Source organism: Zootoca vivipara, chromosome 5 (assembly GCF_965207765.1).
Source record: "Zootoca vivipara chromosome 5, rZooViv2.hap1.1, whole genome shotgun sequence".
In the NCBI taxonomy this organism is placed as follows: Eukaryota; Metazoa; Chordata; class Lepidosauria; order Squamata; family Lacertidae; genus Zootoca; species Zootoca vivipara.
Window position 1 is genome coordinate 246387 of NC_142588.1, and position 18299 is coordinate 264685.

General features: G+C 41.8%; 1 protein-coding gene across 2 annotated transcripts in view; it reads right to left on the minus strand.

Annotated features, from left to right (window-relative positions):
* The window catches only part of SCUBE1 (signal peptide, CUB domain and EGF like domain containing 1), a 195440-nt gene that overhangs the window by 131000 nt on the left and 46141 nt on the right, over positions 1–18299 (minus strand). For both annotated transcript variants that reach the window (XM_060275195.2, XM_035137812.3), the window contains exon 4: positions 12211–12345. In XM_060275195.2, the coding sequence (XP_060131178.2) occupies positions 12211–12345 (135 nt within the window). The remainder of the gene's footprint in view (positions 1–12210; positions 12346–18299) is intronic.

Below are 18299 nucleotides of genomic sequence, written 5' to 3' on the forward strand. Positions count from 1 at the left end.
GATTATATGGATGGATTAATAGGTTTATAACTGGTCTGCTGATTATGGAATTTGCTGGATTGGGGGGGTGGAGCTGGTAATCGGGGATGTAAGGTTAAATTGAGAATAGTTATAGTTTTAAAAGTGAATAGATTTTGGAAAATGTGAAAATATGGAGGCTTATAGAGGGAGAAAAAATTAGGCACGGGAAGATAAAATGGGAGTTTGATTTTTCAGTGATTTGAATATTAGATGAAAATGTTAACAATTGATTTATAAGTTGTATAAGATACAAAGGTGTATTTTTTTTAAAGTAAGAAACTGTTGCAGATGATAAAAAAGGGATGAAAACCGGGGAAGGGGTGGGAGGGGAAGCCCACAAAATATGGCTTTACAATCATGAATGTAAGAAAATTTTTTCTGTTTTGTATTGTTTTTTTCTCTTTTTTTGCCTTTTCTTTTTTTTTCTTTTTTCCTATTTCTATTTTTCTTTTTTTTTTGGTATGACAATAGATGGTTGGATGGATGGCCTCCTACGTACTGCCCTGGTTTGCTGGAGCTCCCTGGTGGCAGGGGGGGGCTTTGGGGTCAGGGGAGGGGGAGGAGGACAGAAATCCAAGCATAAAATGGACCATCTCTGACTGTTCACATACATGGGATACTTCTGTGGCAGGGGAGGACCCATGTGAGTGGGTAGGAAGGAGGTGGAAAAGGTGTTTATGTATGTACCGTTTTTTTTGTTTTTTTTGTATTCTGTAAAATTAATAAAAAGTATGTTTTAAAAAAAAATAGAATGTGCAAACTTGGGGAAGTGTTGGGTGTCTTCTGGGGAACGATCTCAATTTACTAAGCCTATGGCGAGTGTAGGAAATTAAAGTCTGCCAGAGAATCTGACCAGAATCCTTTACAACATGCAAGGGTTCTGCAGAGAATTTCGTTGGAAGAAAGATTGATATGGAGGTAGAAAGTCTGAAAACCACGGATCTCGAAGAAATGACTGGGGGCTTTTTTTTTCTCCTTAGAGAGTTAAAAATGGAGGTAGATGAATGATATGGACATTATGGTACTTTTGCAAGATTTCACTGTAAAGTACTTCTTGTGGAGGAGCTGGAAGAAAGATGTGTCGGAATTCATGATGCTAAAGATATTAAGAAGTGTCTTATGAAATGAAGTGCTGTTTAAAACTGTGACCAGCAACATGACAGGCAGACTGCTTGCCAGCGAGAGAGAGAAGGGAAGTCATAAAAAAAATATCTCTCCACACCTGTGTTAAAATAAAAATAGTTGAACAGTCTGCAGCTCAACTACAGACTGACTGGCAACACTGACGAGAATAGAAAGCTCTACGCATGGGTGCGAAAATACACTGGAAAACTGTTTTCAAACAAGGGGAAAATATGTAAAATTCTAGGGGAAGGGGGCTTCATGCTCAAGTCACTTAAGACTGGAACAGTATCAATATTTCCTGTATAATGCCTGCTCATGGTTATTTTGAAAGAAGGGACATAAAAGTTTGGAAAGCAGCATTTAGAAGCCAGCTGGTGACAAACATCAGGTGAAAAATATTCAGCTTTAAACCCGGGTGTTCTTTTCTCCCAAGAAACCTAATTAAATAAACTATTTGTATATGACACAGTAATAATTTTAATGTATAATTTATTTGCAACACTGATTTAATTACTGTATATACAGTGGTACCTCGGTTTAAGTACACAATTGGATCCAGAAGTCTGTACTTAACCTGAAGCGTACTTAACCTGAAGCAAACTTTCCCACTGAAAGTAATGGAAAGTGGATTAATCCATTCCAGACAGGTCCCCAGAGTACTTAAACTGAAAGTACTCAAACCGAAGCGTACTTAAACCGAGGTATGACTGTACTGCATTTTGCACTTTGAGGCTGCCCCCCAAATTTTCCAATGAAAGGGTCTCGCCCCCCAAGTTCCATGGTGGCATGCTGATGTCACGCGGCCCCAGGCCACCTCAATCGTGGGGAGGAGGCAGAGCATGTGTTTACCGGAAATGTTAATATTACCTTTCATTTAAAGAAAAACGCTTTACGTGAATTAGAATTTAAAAAGAAAAAATTGCCTGCCACATTCCTTGGCCTCTGCACCTGAGTCTCAAATGTCTGCTCCTTCTAAATATGGAGGCTCCATTTAGTTCCCAGGGCTTATAGCTGTTGTCAGACTCATCCCCCATGAATTTGACTATCTGTTTTAAAAAGCCATTTAAGGTAATAACAATGACCAGATCCTGTGGCATTTAAATATGCACTTCTTGAAAAAGGATTTCCTTTCGCTCGTCAGTTTTATTAGGTAACCCTGAAGGCAAACAGCGTTTCCGCGCGCTGCTCTGGTTTCGCCAGAAGCGGCTTAGTCATGATGGCCACATGACATGGAAAAACGGTCTGCGGACAAATGCCAGCTCCCTCAGCCAGTAAAGTGAGATGAGCGCCGCAACCCCAGAGTCGTCTGCGACTGGACTTAACTGTCAGGGGTACCTTTACCTTTTGTGAAGGATCAAGGATCAGGCCCAAGGATCCTTCCACTCATGAACTGCCCTAGAAATGTCAAGCTGCCTTGGGCTGCATTCTGCGGTGAAGTTGCTCCTTGCAATTCCTAAAATATCAGAAGCCCACTCCATCTTGGGTCAGGGTTTCCAGTGTGGCTGCCTGTGTTCTGCAGAAAATATCACTGTTGAGGTACAACAGGTGCTACGATGTGTATTTTTCAGAAACAATTGAATGCATGTTTCAAGAAGCTTTTCCAGCAGGATGAAAAGGCAGGCTCACTGGCAGCTGAGTTTTGGACTATGATCTTTAAATCTAGCTTCCCAAGCATCAAACTATTTTTTTCAAAATTCAACCTCTGAATTTAGGAATCATTTTGAACAAGTACACTCAATCTGTAGGTTAGGCACGGTAAATTTAAACCAGTAAATCCAAGGACTGAAAATCTCCTTAAAATAACAAAATTCTCCCCAGCAACTCTATTATTCCCTAGCTATAGTGCTATAGGATTTCAAGGAACCTTTCAGAAATGGGGAAAATATCACTTGGTGGGTTGATTTTCCTTTCCTCAATCCTGACAGTCTTCTTCCTATTAGTTTGCAGGGATATTTAGTGGGGAGTTTATTAAGAGATGCTGGTGCCAAAGCCCTATTACAGCTTTTGTTATTTCAGACGTTTTGTTATTTCAGACACTTGGGGCAATGAAGATTAGATATTTGCCTTCTAGCATCTGGAAACAGTTTGGAAATTGACTCCCAATTCTTAGAACTCTGTAACTCAAACAGGTAAGTACCAAATCCCAAAATAAAAGCTAATACGTACCACACTCCATTATAAAGGGGAAAATACGATATTTCTAAACATCTGGGACTACCTACTCTGAGGGTTTGGGGGTTGTTGTTTTTTTAAAAAAAGAAAAATATTCTCTTCCTGAAATTCCAAGTGATCTTATTTCCCAATAATAACCCTACTTTTAAGTTATTACAGGGCACGGCCTCTGGATTTACATTTGTTTTTGTACCCATATTTACTGTAACTGCTCTGTCATATATGATCTAGTTGAGATTCCTGAGTTGCAGGGGGTTGGACTAGATGCCCCCCAGGGTCCCTTCCAACTCTACAATTCTATGATTCTGAATCTCTGTTACACACAAATGGATATTTTCATTTTGTAGGAGAAGCTGCAACACCCCCAAAGGCTTAGAGATCCAAAAGAAAAGCGTTAATTCTTACGTGCAGGGGTACAGAGGAGCGGGGACAGGGTTGAGCACAGATTTGGGACTTTTTCCATACTAGCAGCAATTATGAATTATGATTTGTGGTGCTGGAGGAGACTCTTGAGAGTCCCATGGACTGCAAGAAGATCAAACCTATCCATTCTTAAGGAAATCAGCCCTGAGTGCTCACTGGAAGGACAGATCCTGAAGCTGAGGCTCCAATACTTTGGCCACCTCATGAGAAGAGAAGACTCCCTGGAAAAGACCCTGATGCTGGGAAAGATGGAGGGCACTAGGAGAAGGGGACGACAGAGGACGAGATGGTTGGACAGTGTTCTCGAAGCTACGAACATGAGTTTGACCAAACTGCGGGAGGCAGTGCAAGACAGGAGTGCCTGGTGTGCTATGGTCCATGGGGTCACGAAGAGTCGGACACGACTAAACGACTAAACAACAACAGCAGCAATTATGTCAAGCTGCTACAGCATCATGGTAACTTAGGGACTCCCCTTGCTCCGACAAGTGAATGAAGTAAAGACGAGGCCTTCAAGTTTGACTGCTGTTTGTAACAGCAAGATCCAAGCAGAGGCTGGATATCTCTCTCTTTTGATGGGGGCCTCTGCTTCAAGCTAGCTGTTTTAAGTGGTGACACTCTGCAAGTCCCTTTGCAATTCCAGTTACCGCGAAAGCTAAAGGATGTGTGCCACCTTTTGTCAAAGCTCAATGGATTTGAAAGGTCGAACATATGCCATCAAGAAACAAGCCCAACTGAATTCAATAGAGCTTATTCCCAGGAAACTATGTCTAGGATTAAACTAGGTAAATGTTGTGGTGAAAAGTCAAGAAAGCATAACCTTAAATTAATGGCTTTCATTCAACGTCTTTTGTGCAGATCAAGAACTAAAGAAAGCAAGCCTGTAGGGTTATATTCAACCAGAGCCAATAGTTAAATTTCCTGATCTAGACTTGTGTGAAAATGAAGGGAAAACAGGCTTCCAATTGAAGAGTAGCCTTCATAACACATCCTGGTATGGAGAAAACTTGTCTAAGGAATTTAGACTGGACAGCTTCCAGTAGACTTAAACTGGCATCAAACCAAAAAATTCCACAAAATAGTTGAGCTAAAGGTTTGGCTTTAGAAACTTCGAGCACAGCAGGTATGAAATTATGGAAAGATACACATTAAATTTTAATATTCCTTATAGGTTTATCTACCACATCTTGTTCAGCTGACCATGTTTGTAAAGAATTGAAAAGCTATGCTCAAACATTTAAGAACTCTCATATGTCTGGTGAGCTGTTCCATCAAAATACCATTTTGGAAGTCTGTATTGTTTCGGAAACACAATTACCTTGCTTTTGTCACAATCTTTTCAAACCAAATTTTGTCTGGGATAGAAATACAGCATCATCTGCAGCCAATGATTAAAAAAAATACTTTTTGCAGCCAACTTGGGGACATGGTTAATTGGAGACGATAAAAACTCAGCCATGTCATTTATATACAAATGGAACAGGACAGCAGCCCAAAGAAATCCTGCTTTTAGCCCCTTTAGTGGAAGGCACAGAGTCTGAACGATAGCCTTCTATGGTACATTTTACCTTCAGGTAGCTATTATTACATACAGTGGTACCTCAGTTTAAGAACAGCCCTGTTTACGAATGATTCGGTTTACGAACTCCACAAAACCGCAAGTAGTATTGCGGTCAGCGAACTTTACCTTGGTCTAAGAACGGAAGCTGAACGGTGGAGGGGCACCGCCGATGGGAGGCCTCATTAGGGAAAGTGCACCTCAGTTTAAGAATGGCTTTAGTTTAAGAACGGACTTCCGGAGCGGATTAAGTTCGTAAACTGAGGTACCACTGTAAACCTTTACTTAGAAAAAGGAGTGGTGCCTATAGTTGATGAGGGCAATTTCCTCCAAAGTTTTATATGGAAAACCAAACCAAAAACTGTCCTTAAGTCAATGTATGCTGCACACAAAGCAACCCCATATTTGCTTATTTTAAAGAAATTATTGCTTATTTGTCAATCAAATGGTTTACAACCAGAGAATAATTCATGGTGAATCTACTCTAGCTAAACACAGCAGGTTCATCTGATGAAATGGCTGCCTCTTCTAACCAGCCAATTAGCTTATTATGAAGGTTGTTTTTGTTTGTTTGTTTGTTTGTTTCTGCAGAAAGCTTGCCAATTACATAGAACAAGCTGTCTGGGTGATAAGTTTGCTGGATCAGTTTTAGAACCCTTTTAAATATGGGGCCTCATTCCCACCGTATAGTGGTACCTTAGTTTATGAACACAATTGGTTCCGGAAGTCTGTTCATAAACTGAAGCATTCATAAACTGAAGCGAACTTTCCCACTGAAAGTAATGGAAAGTGGATTAATCTGTTCCAGACGGTCCTCGGAGTACTTAAACTGAAGCGTTCATAAACTGAAGCGAACTTTCCCATTGAAAGTAATGGAAAGTGGATTAATCCGTTCCAGACGGGTCCGAGGAGTACTCAACCTGAAGCGTACTTAACCCAAAGCATGGGTGTAATTGGTTCCGGAAGTCTGTTCATAAACTGAAGCATTCATAAACTGAAGCGAACTTTCCCATTGAAAGTAATGGAAAGTGAATTAATCCGTTCCAGATGGGTCCGCGGCGTTCGTAAACCGAAAATTCGTAAACCGAGGTGTTCATAAACCGAGGTTTCACTGTATTCTGAGTCTCAGTTACGATGCTGTTGAATACGTAATACGTATATGCAGCCAGCAGAGGAGCCCCCAAGCTAACAATAAATTTCAAAAATGATGGCGATATAAAATCTATTCCTGTGGCTTTTTTATTCTTTAGCAGGGATCCTTCCTTTCATGTCCTCCAACACTGCTCAGGTGAAAGTAGAGACATTTCTCACTCACTCCAACTGACCCTCCTTGGCCCCATTTTTGCACCCCCACACTTGCAGAGCAAGTGTTCTCAACTGTCCTGAGAAAACCCCTTAATCCCATTTTTTTTAAAAAAATTATTTGGTATATGTATATAGATTGGGAGGGGGAGTATATTCCTCATGCTCTATATCTCCATCAGCAGTACCCTTTGCTATTTGCAAATCTCTCCACATTTAGCTAAATGCAGCCCCACATAATTGCATTTGGAATCTTTGGGGAACCAATAAATGTTCCAACCAACCTAAGTACCGGTATCAAACTCCAAAATCCAGTAGTTCTGGGCATATAAACTGACTCCTATACATGCATTTTAACCTCCTGCAAAAATTAGGGCTGCCGCAGGACATGAAGATTGCATTTTTTGTGTGTCTAATATTGTCCAAGTATTGTTTACAATTGATTTTTTTAGAATGACATGGCATGCAAACATTCTCTGCATACATCCCAGACCTTTAAAGCATATTCAAACTACATGCTCCCTCCCCAAATTCTGGGAACTGTAGTTAATCCACTGCAGACCCACAATTGCCAACACCCTTAACAAGCTACAGTTCCCAGGCTTCTTGGGGGGTTGTCCTTTGGGTGTGTTTTAAAGTGTGTCATCAGATCAGTAAGTACAGCAGCTTTAGCAGGCTTACAAGGAATCATAGGCGTTATAATTGTGTTAACATTTGTTGAAATAAAACATGCTAAGCCTTCCATGGGACTCTCTTACTACAGAGAGTGGCTGCCAGAATGTGGCACCTTAAGCAATTAAGCACCATGGCTTCAGATTGCCTAATATCCTGTAGAAGTAGAATGTCAAATCCACTTTTAAAAATCCAGAAACTGTTTATCATGTTGTTTAGAAGACCAGTCTGCTATATCCAAGTGTTTTAGCCCTAATTCACTTGGGGCTCTACATTTATTTATTCCTCTTTGCTCAAAAACTCAATGTCTAAAAAAAACCCACATCATTTTTATTAACAAAGGGGACCTGCTCTGAGTCCTCATTTGTGCCATTAACAATTTGACTTCAAAAGTAGAAACTTCAACAGTGGAAAGAAGTTCCTCGGAAATGAAGAGACTGATAAAACAAGTAAGCTGAAAGGGCAAGTCAAGAGGGTCAAATCTCTCCAAAATCCTTTGGAGTTATCAAAAGCAACAATATAGCAGCTCAGCTAGAAGGCTCAACCAATGGTGAAAACCAAAATTAAGGAAGCTATAAGAGCCACGAAGGAATCCTTCATCGTCCACCTTAATAAATTGTGATAATTATTTTATCACAGTACTCAGCAAGTGGTTTTCATTAAGACTCCAATCTACTATTTCCTGTTCTATTGGGTATTTTCCTACTAGTACTCAGGACAAAAATGTGAACAATTCATGATAAATAAGTAACCCCCAAATTTATTAGATAAAATTAGGTACCATCCTCCACATTCCAGAGATAGACTAGATATTCTGGTACTGTACCAAAAACTATCCCCAGCCAAGCATATTGAGGTAAGCTCAGACATAGTCTTCTAGAAACCGACTCTTGGAGGACTTTGTGCAACCCATGGATTAGAAATCACATTGTTTTAGTTATATTTTGTGGTTTTAAATGTTTATATGAATGTTTATATTGGAAGACACTATATAAATATTTTAAATCAATCTTCCCCAGTCTGGTGCCCTCCAGATGTAACTACAATTCCCACCAGCCCCAGCTAGGATGGGGTGGGAATTATAATCCAATCCAGGTTGGGGGAGGTTCCTTTGAACAAACACCTACATCACAAAATTATAGAACTGTAGAGTTCTAGTCCAACCCCCTGCAAAGCAGGAATCTTCAATAAAGCATCCTAAACTTTCCCACTCTTCTCAACCGTTCCTCATAAGGATGATTTCCAGACCCTTGTTCATCCACATATGTTCCAGTTTTTCAATATCCTTCTTAAATTGTGGTGCTCAGAACTGGACATAGGACTCCAGGTGTGGTCTAACTAAAGCAGAATAGAGTGGGACTATAACGTCCCTTGATTAGGACACTCTACTCCTGCTGATGCAACCTAGAATAGCATTAGCTTTTTTGCTGCTGCATCACGCTGTTGACTCATGTCAAGACTGTGGTATACTAAGAACCCTAGATCCTTTTCACATGTACTACTGGCAAGCCAGGTGTCCACCATCTTATATTTGTGCAGCTGGTTCTTCCTGCCTAAGTGTAGAACCCTATTGAAATTCATTTTGTTAGTTCCAGCCTAGCTCTCCAATTGTTAATATTATGAGGGCCTTCGTCAAAAGTCTTACTGAAATCAAAATACACTAGAACCACAGCATTCCCCAGATCCACTAAGACTGTAACTTTCCCGGAAAAAAGAAATGAGATTTGTTTCATCTAGCATGACTTGTTTTGGAGATACTAATCCTGGGTCTTAGTAATCACAGCATCCAAGTGCTCATAGACCGACCCTTTAATTATCTGTTCCTGGTATTGACGTCAACCTGACCAGTCAGTAGTTACCTGGGTCTTTCCCCCCGTTTCTAAGTATGTTTCCGAGCACAATTCCAAGTGTTGGTGCTGACCTCTAAAGCCTGAAATGGCCTCGGACCAAAATACCTGAAGGAGCATTTCCACCCCTCTTGTTCAGCCCACACACTGAGGTCCCACCTCCAAGGGTCTTCTGGCGGCACCCTCCCCCCCCCCCCGGGAGAGAAGTGAAGTTACAGGGAAGCAGGGAGAGGGCCTTCTTGGCAGTGGCGCCCTCCCTGTAGAACAACCTTTCATCAGATGTCAAAGAGATAAAGAACTATACACTTTCAGAAGACATCTGTGAAAATGGAGATAACATTTGCTCTCCAGTCTGCAGGGACCTCACCTGTTCTCCAAGAATTATCAAATGTAATATACAGTGGCTCAGATCTTATATCTGCAACCTCCTTTAGTATCATTGGGTGCAGCTCATTAGACCCTGGAGATTTGAAATCAATTAAAGTAGCTAGTTGTTACCCTACCAACTCTTTTCCTATCTAGCCTCCCTAACTGGAGTCCTAATCCAGGACTTCCTGACTGCCATAAAAATTGTAGGGCTCTGGTATTTTCCCCAGGGATAAATAATTAACTAGAGAAGGTCCAGATTTTTGCAGTCTATCTGTAAGGACAGATCAGTTATTAACAAGAGATTCAGCTAAGTTCCAGAAAGCTCTTAGGGATCTACTGAAAGATACTGATGACTGCTCTGTTGATACCCAAGTCAACCACTGGAATAGGAGATTGACTTTGGCCACAAAACATGTCCACACAAACCTCAACAGCAGGCATCCCCAAACTTCGGCCCTCCAGATGTTTTGGACTACAATTCCCATCTTCCCCGACCACTGGTCCTGTTAGCTAGGGATCATGGGAGTTGTAGGCCAAAACATCTGGAGGGCCGCAGTTTGGGGGTGCCTGCTCAACAGCATCCCAATCTCTGTGGAGACACTGGTGAGAAGGGAGGCAATCTTAGAGCAGATGGCAGAAGGCTTGGGAGGTATCAGAGCCAGGTGAAGGGCCATTCAGCTGGCAATGGTGACAAGAAATAAGCGCTTAGGCTTTTGGTCACCCATGTTTCTACTTAGCTTTCTCTGGGTTTATTAAATGTCATTAAAAATAATAAAACCTCAGTTTGATGAATAGGAAGTCCAAAGCACAGATCTCATCCACTCTTTATAATAGTTTTCAAATATTCACAGCGTAATTGTATGTCATTTAGGTAAATATACAGTGCCCAAAATATAAACTGGAGAGATTGTTTACCAGGAAGTTGTCAATCAGTATGATGATTGGCAACTATAATAAGGGGTACAATCAACAGAATACTCCAATCCAGTTTTTATGATGTACAATTACACTATTTGCAAGTCCAGCAGAAATTTACAGCGGTCATAGTGTTTATCGTCAACATCCCATTTTATCATAATCATGACCTCACTCTGAATTATTATTATACTCAGCATATATTTTCTCTGAAGGCAAGTTGTATGCAGTTTTACCAGCCCTTATTATTTCCTAGCCATCATTTTGCTATTTGCTAATTGGTACCTTTCAAAGGCCTGCAGGCAGAAAGAAATCTTGGTTACCTGGACCTCCCACATTCAAATGTTTCTATGTTTTCTGCATCCACTAGGTCCACAAATCCAGTTTTCCTATATAACATAAACCAGTTCTTGCATAGTAATTTCATGCATTTATCTTCAGTTTAATCCTGAAGATAAGTGAAGCTGTGTCACATTCTACATGGTATTCCACTGATGTTTGGTACAACACACAGCTAAATCATGAAGGGGAGATGCTGCCTTCAAATGTGTGGGGAACTGCGCCGGGGAACCATGATTCCCCATATGTATTTCTCTGTGCTTAGATGCTGCTCACATCCGATGCATGGAGAACTCCATACCAAAGATGCTCTGAAATGCTAGATGCTATTAAATTAAGAATTTTCTGCATACTGACCAGTCAACTCCCCCCCCACCCCTGCCAAGTTCCCCTCCCTGTGGAGTCATCCTATTAGAATATAGGGAAAGGGCCTCTTGGATGTCATACTTACAATCCAAATTCAATGCCAAGCATACAGTTTCAATGGACATTAGATAGGCCAGATGTGAAGCTGGCCTAGACCAACAGGGAAGGGCTATGGAGTATAGCCTAAGGCCTAAGGTCCCTAAGACATTTGAAATCTTCATAGAATCATATTGTATCTAGTTAATCTGTCTTAAAGGCATCATGAAACTCCTGTGATAGGAAACTAAACAACTACTCCACCAACAACACACTAAACACAACATATTCCTTTTTCCCTCCAGTTTCCATGGTGGTATGATAAACTCTCTCTCTCTCTTAAGAGTGGTAAAATAAAATCAACGCAATATATTGTCAGAAATCAACATGGTGCTATGATATAGGGTAAGAAACTAACAGCACACAGACAATATGTTCTCCACATGCTATTTTGCATGCCTTTCTCTCAGTTGGGTTCCTGCAATTAATTGCAAAAAGCTTCACTTTCATGACAAGGCAACTTGATCAGATCATACAAAGAGGTTGGCAGTTTCTGTTATACTTTCTTGTGGAAAACAGACCTATCCACCTCTTAACACAGCACCATCCTAGACAGGCCCTGCATGTGTACTGTATATAAATGTGGACACCTCACTACTGCAAAAAGGTCCCTAAGAATATTTTTTAAAGGGAAATGTCATGAAAGATACCAAACATATAACATCCCAAAAGAATGATGTACAGTGGTACCTCGGTTTATGAACACAATTGGTTCTGGAAGTCTGTTCATAAACTGAAGCGAACTTTCCCATAGAAAGTAATGGAAAGTGGATTAATCTGTTCCATACGGTCCGCGGAGTACTTAAACTGAAGCATTCATAAACTGAAGCGAACCTTCCAATTGAAAGTAATGGAAAGTCAATTAATCCGTTCCAGATGGGTCCGCGGCGTTCGTAAACCGAAAATTCGTAAACCGAGGTGTTCATAAACAGAGGTTCCACTGTACAACCATGGCTGAATTATAACTTGCGGAACTGTTGCCTGGATCACTGACTGGAAACTTACCATTGGAGCGGTGAATACAGGTGTGCTGGTTATCGCTTAGGAAAAAGCCTTCTTTGCACTGGCATTCATAGCTTCCCATAGTATTGACACAGATCTGCTGGCAGCCACCATTGTTATCCAGACATTCGTCAACATCTAAAGAAAGGTATTTTGATAAGGGGTGTTAGCACACATGGAGAAAGAGTATGTCGAGAGTCAGAACCCAGCATATCATCATTCTTGCCCAATTCAGATATAACAACCTTGGTTTGATAAAGTGAGTGAGAACAAGTGCTGTGCCCAAGGGCCTCCAACCAACCTTCTCTTCCATGTCATAATGCAAAACATTGTTGTTTGTCAAACAACAGTTTCATACTACATCCCAAGTGGGAAATCATGCAGCCTTTTTGGTTGTTGTTCTTCAATACAAAGGTAGAATCAGATCAAAACACGGCTGCTTAGGGAGGAGCCCCGATTAATCTTCTGATCTTAGAGAACCAAAAATTCACCAGGTCTTGAGCAGAAGGTTTGAGAGATTCTTTTGTAAGATAAACAGACTTAGGGTTGGTGGGTAAGGCCTGAGGAGGACAAATTTGATAGGCATCTTCAAGTAATACATAAAGTAATTGTTCTTTTGAAATTCAGGACCTTCCCTTTCTCCCAGACATCTTCCAGCTTTAACTCAGAACTACAGTGCTGCTACAATCTGTAAAATGGAAATAGCAATGACTTGTCTCACAGATTAAAAATGTGTTATTGGATTAGACCACAATCCCACCTAGTCCTTCACTGTGCTTTCAGCACTGCAAACGGGATAGGTAAAGGTAAAGGGACCCCTGACCATTAGGTCCAGTCGTGACCGACTCTGGGGTTGCGCGCTCATCTTGCATTATTGGCCGAGGGAGCCGGCATACAGCTTCCGGGTCATGTGGCCAGCATGACAAAGCCACTTCTGGCAAACCAGAGCAGCACACGGAAACGCCGTTTACCTTCCCGCTGTAGCGGTTCCTATTTATCTACTTGCATTTTGACGTGCTTTTGAACTGCTAGGTTGGCAGTAGCTGGGACCGAGCAACGGGAGCTCACCCCGTCACAGGGATTCGAACCGCTGACCTTCTGATCAGCAAGCCCTAGGCTCAGTGGTTTAACCCACAGCACCACCTGGGTCCCTCTGCAAACGGGATAGAACTTGGTATTTACAAGCTGGGCATGAAGATGATGTCCCCAGAGCCATACCGGCTCTTCTATTAAAAATCTATTTGCATGACTTCTGTGTTTGGCCAGTAAGTGGATGGCAGGATGGAGAAGATACCACAAAGAGCCATTGTCCACTAACACATTCCCTTCCTTGTCCCCAAAGTGCCACATTTACAGTACTGAAAAAGTCCAGGTTTGTAGTACAAATGCATAACTATGCATGGACAATCCTAACACAGGAGGAAAGCCTAAACTGATAATTAAATTTTTCTGTGTTTTAAGATGATTTTTTTAAAAACCAATTAAATCTCAAACCCAATGCTGACCTCTAGATTTTGATTAACTTCATTGGGGTGGCCTTTAAACTAGGTGTTAATTAAGTGTCTTCTTTTTGTCAAACAATGCTTAAACCTGGGGTGGATTTGACCATCCATGAGCTGCTCTCAGCACGATGTATTTCACTTACACAACCTGGAATATCCTTTGGAAAGCAAAATTCCATGGTATGTTAAAAACTGTAGCCAATTGCTTATCCAATGTAAAGTGCATTGAATTTACTAGCCTGAAATTATCTGTCAGCGTCACCATAATGTAATTGGGTACTCATCTCTCTTCACAGTCCTAACCCCAAGCCTTTCAAATTTAGGCAATTTAAGTTCACTTAGTGTGGCTATTTGAGGAAGCAAATTGTTTTCTGGATCATTCAGACACTGGCTAAAAAGGCATAGGTATTGCTGAAGCACTTTAAAAATCAATACATAAATGGAAGCATCTTTTTACAGATATTGACACCGCCCTAAGGAATGAAAAACCTTGTTTCTGCCATTTTGCAGACTGTAAAAGCTGTTCAGTCTGTCTGCCTAGCATCCACTTGAATTACATCCAACTTCTTATAACAATGTTTGCCACAACTCAACCATAAAAATAAAAAGTTAAATAAAACTTAATCAAGTTGATTAATCAGACCTTTAGAAAGCATCTCGAGGCAGCCCTGTTTAGGGAAGCTTTTAATGTTTGATGGATTTCTGTATTTTAATATTTTGTTGGAAGCCGCCCAGAGTGGCTGGGGGAACCCGGCTAGATGGGCGGGGTATAAATATATTATTATTATTATTATTATTATTATTATTATTATTATTATTATTATTATATAAACTAGAGGGGTCAGCACTGTTGCGCTCAGGTCTTTGCCGGCTTTCTATAGGCATGTGTTTTGCCCCTTTGGAGAATGAATGGGTCTTTCACCTGATGCAGAAGGGCTCTGCTTATGTTCTGAGTTGCACCCTTGCTCTGCAGCATGCTTCCCCAAACTGGTGCCCTCCAGATGTGTTGGTGTTTTGGTTTCTAGTTCCCCACCCAGCCAAGGCTACATACACAGAAACCTGTTTTTATTTATGTTTGGCCACTCTCTGGATCAAGGCAAGGAAGCCAAGATTTGTCTTCTGTTTCAGCAAGGTAATATTTTGACTTTTAGAACAACTACCGCTTGCAGTGTTGGGTCTAGTACTTCTGGATAAAGCCCTTATTTTACATTAGCCACTTATTTCCTTTTAGTTTCAACTGAGTAATATTATTTAGAAAATAGTAAATGAGACAATGTGGTATCAAACAGTGGAGAAGGACTTGTTTACAGGCTTAAAGTAGTTAATAATGGCCGATTGTCCCCAAATGACCTCTAGAACTTCTGGTGGTTTTCTGAGCAAGTGCCAAGTTTAAAAGATTACTTTTAAAAGTTGTAAAGCCTAATTCATGTTCATATCCTTAAAGTTCTCCATGGCTTGCCCACATATCCCTAGCAATTTTGCTCAGTCCCTCAACACCACTGCTGGGAGGTGAATGAAAGTCTCCTGCTCCCTAAATACTCCTCCCTCCCTCCCTCCCTCCCTCCCTCCCTCCCTCCCTCCCTCCCTCCCTCCCTCCCTTCCTTCCTTCCTTCCTTCCTTCCTTCCTTCCTTCCTTCCTTCCTCTGAGGACTAGAACTGCTTCTGAGAGAGAACACCTGATCTTTGAGGTAGAAGGCAACTTATTACTTCAACTAAATATAAAGATGTGACAGGCTGAAACACAATAGTGAATGCAGAGCTTTCCTTAGATTTCAGTTGCATGCACACGAACGAAACCTCTTACCAATGACAAACTTAGTTGATCTCTAAGATGCTACTGGAATGAATTTTTTTATTTTGTTAAAAATCCGTTGTTGTGCTTCAGGTTCTAGAGTAGGTGGTAAAATGCTTAACTCCGTTTCAGTTACTTCCGTCTCATTCCTTTACTTAGTTATGACAGGGTGTGACAGGTTTTAGTTATTGCCTTAAGGAAATATCTAATTAAAAGGTATCTCATCAAGCCACCATTAGGACTACTATTTTTGAAGTCACTGAAACAGGAGGGAGCAGGGGAATCATTCCTGTTTATAATCGGAGACCATTCAGCTGACATTGTCTTGCCTCACCTGAGGAGGCCCAGCTGGTTCACCTGTCTACTCTTGGAAGTCCTGTTAGGAAGAGAGTTTGGGAAATCAGATGGCAGCATGGGCTGCTAGACGTCCGCTTCTAGCTGGGTGGGCTCTCGAGACTGGGAAGAGAAACACACTCGCAAGGGCACAGCCTGCATGGGAGCCTTTAACAAAGTGGGATGAGGTGTGAACCTGCGGTTTTATTTTTAATCTAAGCAAACAGAGAGAGCAGGGATGGGGAAGCAGTGGCTTTCCAGATCTTGTTAGACTCCAGTTCTTGCTGGCATAGCCAATGACCAAGGGTGATGGGAGCTGGACTCCAGCCACACTTGGAGGGCCATTGGTCAGCCTCCCCATGCTCTGATTTAGAGGCTTCTGGTGCGCAGCATACCGCTTATCTAGCCCCCACCACCACTACCGTGTTTCTCACAAAATAAGACGTGCCTATAAAATAAGCCATGGCATGATTTTCTCAAGGCAATAAAAATATAAGGCATCCCCCCAAAATAAGACATGCTGGGGAACTGGTACTATACCGTGCTGGGAGGAGGTCCGGATGGCGCTTCTGTAAGGAACAGGAAAAGGAAGATGCCTGTCCTTGCTGGAAGCGGATGCGCCACGTGGAGCTCAGACGGAGCGGGAGCCGGCAGAAGCTGCATCATGCCCCGTGCTGAGCCCTGACCCAGCAGGACCCTGCGCGACCCACAGCTTGCGCCGCGCCAAAAGTCCCAACCCAGCGGGACCCAGCAAGGGCAGCAGTGCGCGCTTTGCCCAGCCCCAACGGAGCGGGAGCCGGCAAAGGCAGCAGCACGCGCTTTGCCAAGTTCCAACCTGGCGGCGGGATGCGGCAAGAGCTTCAGCACGCGCCGCGGTGAGCCCCGACCCGGCGGCGGGACCCGGCAAGAGCCGCAGTGCGCACCCTTGGAACCCCGACTCGGCGTGACCCAGCAGCGTGCCCTGGTGAAGCGCCAACAAAGCGCCCAGCAGCGCAGCAGCAGCCAGTTCCAGGCGCCGAGCCGCAGCAGGAAGAGCAGGCAATTTTTTAAAAATAAGACACCCCCGAAAATAAGCCATAGGCTTATTTTCTTGAGTAAAATAAATATAAGACGGTGTCTTATTTTATGAGAAACACGGTATCTGATGTTTAATGACTGTTGGGATTCCCTCAAACATCTCAAAATGTCATTTGCTAATAACTTGCTTAAAGATTGGGTATTTCAGACTTTCAGGAACACTCCCGGACATTTTCTGAAATAAAATCAACAGGGAAGCATGGCCAAAGGGTAAAATGTCAGTGACAAGGGCACACCTCCAAACTTCCTCAAACATTATCCTGGGAGTCCCAACCACACTCCAATGTCCAGGGATGCACACATCAGTGTTTAGGTATGTTTGTCGTCCATATTTTGAAATTTAAACCTGCTTTACAGCTGAGGCAACCATGAGTCTAGTCACCCACACCTAGGTTGTAATGTGGGATTCTCATCAATCAGGTTTAATGAATCTGAAACAAAGCATTGTACAGAAGGAGAATTAAGCAAGAGGCCTCTTTTTTCATTTCCTCTTACAAATATTTTATGTTTATACAACACACAAATCTTTCCCAAAGTTGTTTGGTTTTTGTTAACAACATTCCGTGTTTTAACACAGGGGGGGGGACCCAAGTTGAGCTGTTGGATAATAAAAAGACAAACAAACACCAGCAACAGAAACATTCATTTGGGGTTCTTATGACCCACACGTTGCACACAGCTGTCCGAAGAAAGACGAAAAACAAAGCTAAAAAAAATCAAAATGGAAGGGAAAAAAAAGCTTTGCTCTCTTTAATCACAGCAGTGATTATGCAATGTTAAATCAATTAATGCTACAACTTGTTGACATTTCACATCTGGTAGTTTATGAAATGATTTCCTACAAAACTGTAAATCTTCTCTCAATTGATGTTTGGGAAATTATTGCAAGGCTTCACTTTAAAAGTGCCAGAGGTCAGGTAAAGCCTATTTTGTGAAAGGTTTTGAAGCAGCAAATAACCTTCCCATGTACAGATGTGAAGTACACATAAACTACAATAATGAAGACAAAGTTGCCAGCAGTTGATGTGCTGCTAAAAGAATACAGTGGTACCTCGTGTTACAGACGCTTCAGGTTACAGACTCCACTAACCCAGAAATAATACCTCGGGTTAAGAACTTTGCTTCAGGATGAGAACAGAAAGCGCATGGCAGCGGCGTGGCGGTGAACAGTTTCAGGTTAAGAACGAACCTCCATAACGAATTAAGTTCTTAACCCGAGGTACCACTGTACTAAAGTTTCTTAGTTTTTTTTTGTTTAACCATATATTTGTATGGTCGTAGTGCTGCTGTTGCAATTCCTCAGGCTCTGACAAGACAGTGGATCCTACCCTACCTGTTAAAACCAATGGTTTTCAGCATACTTAGCAATCTAAACCTCCCACAAATCT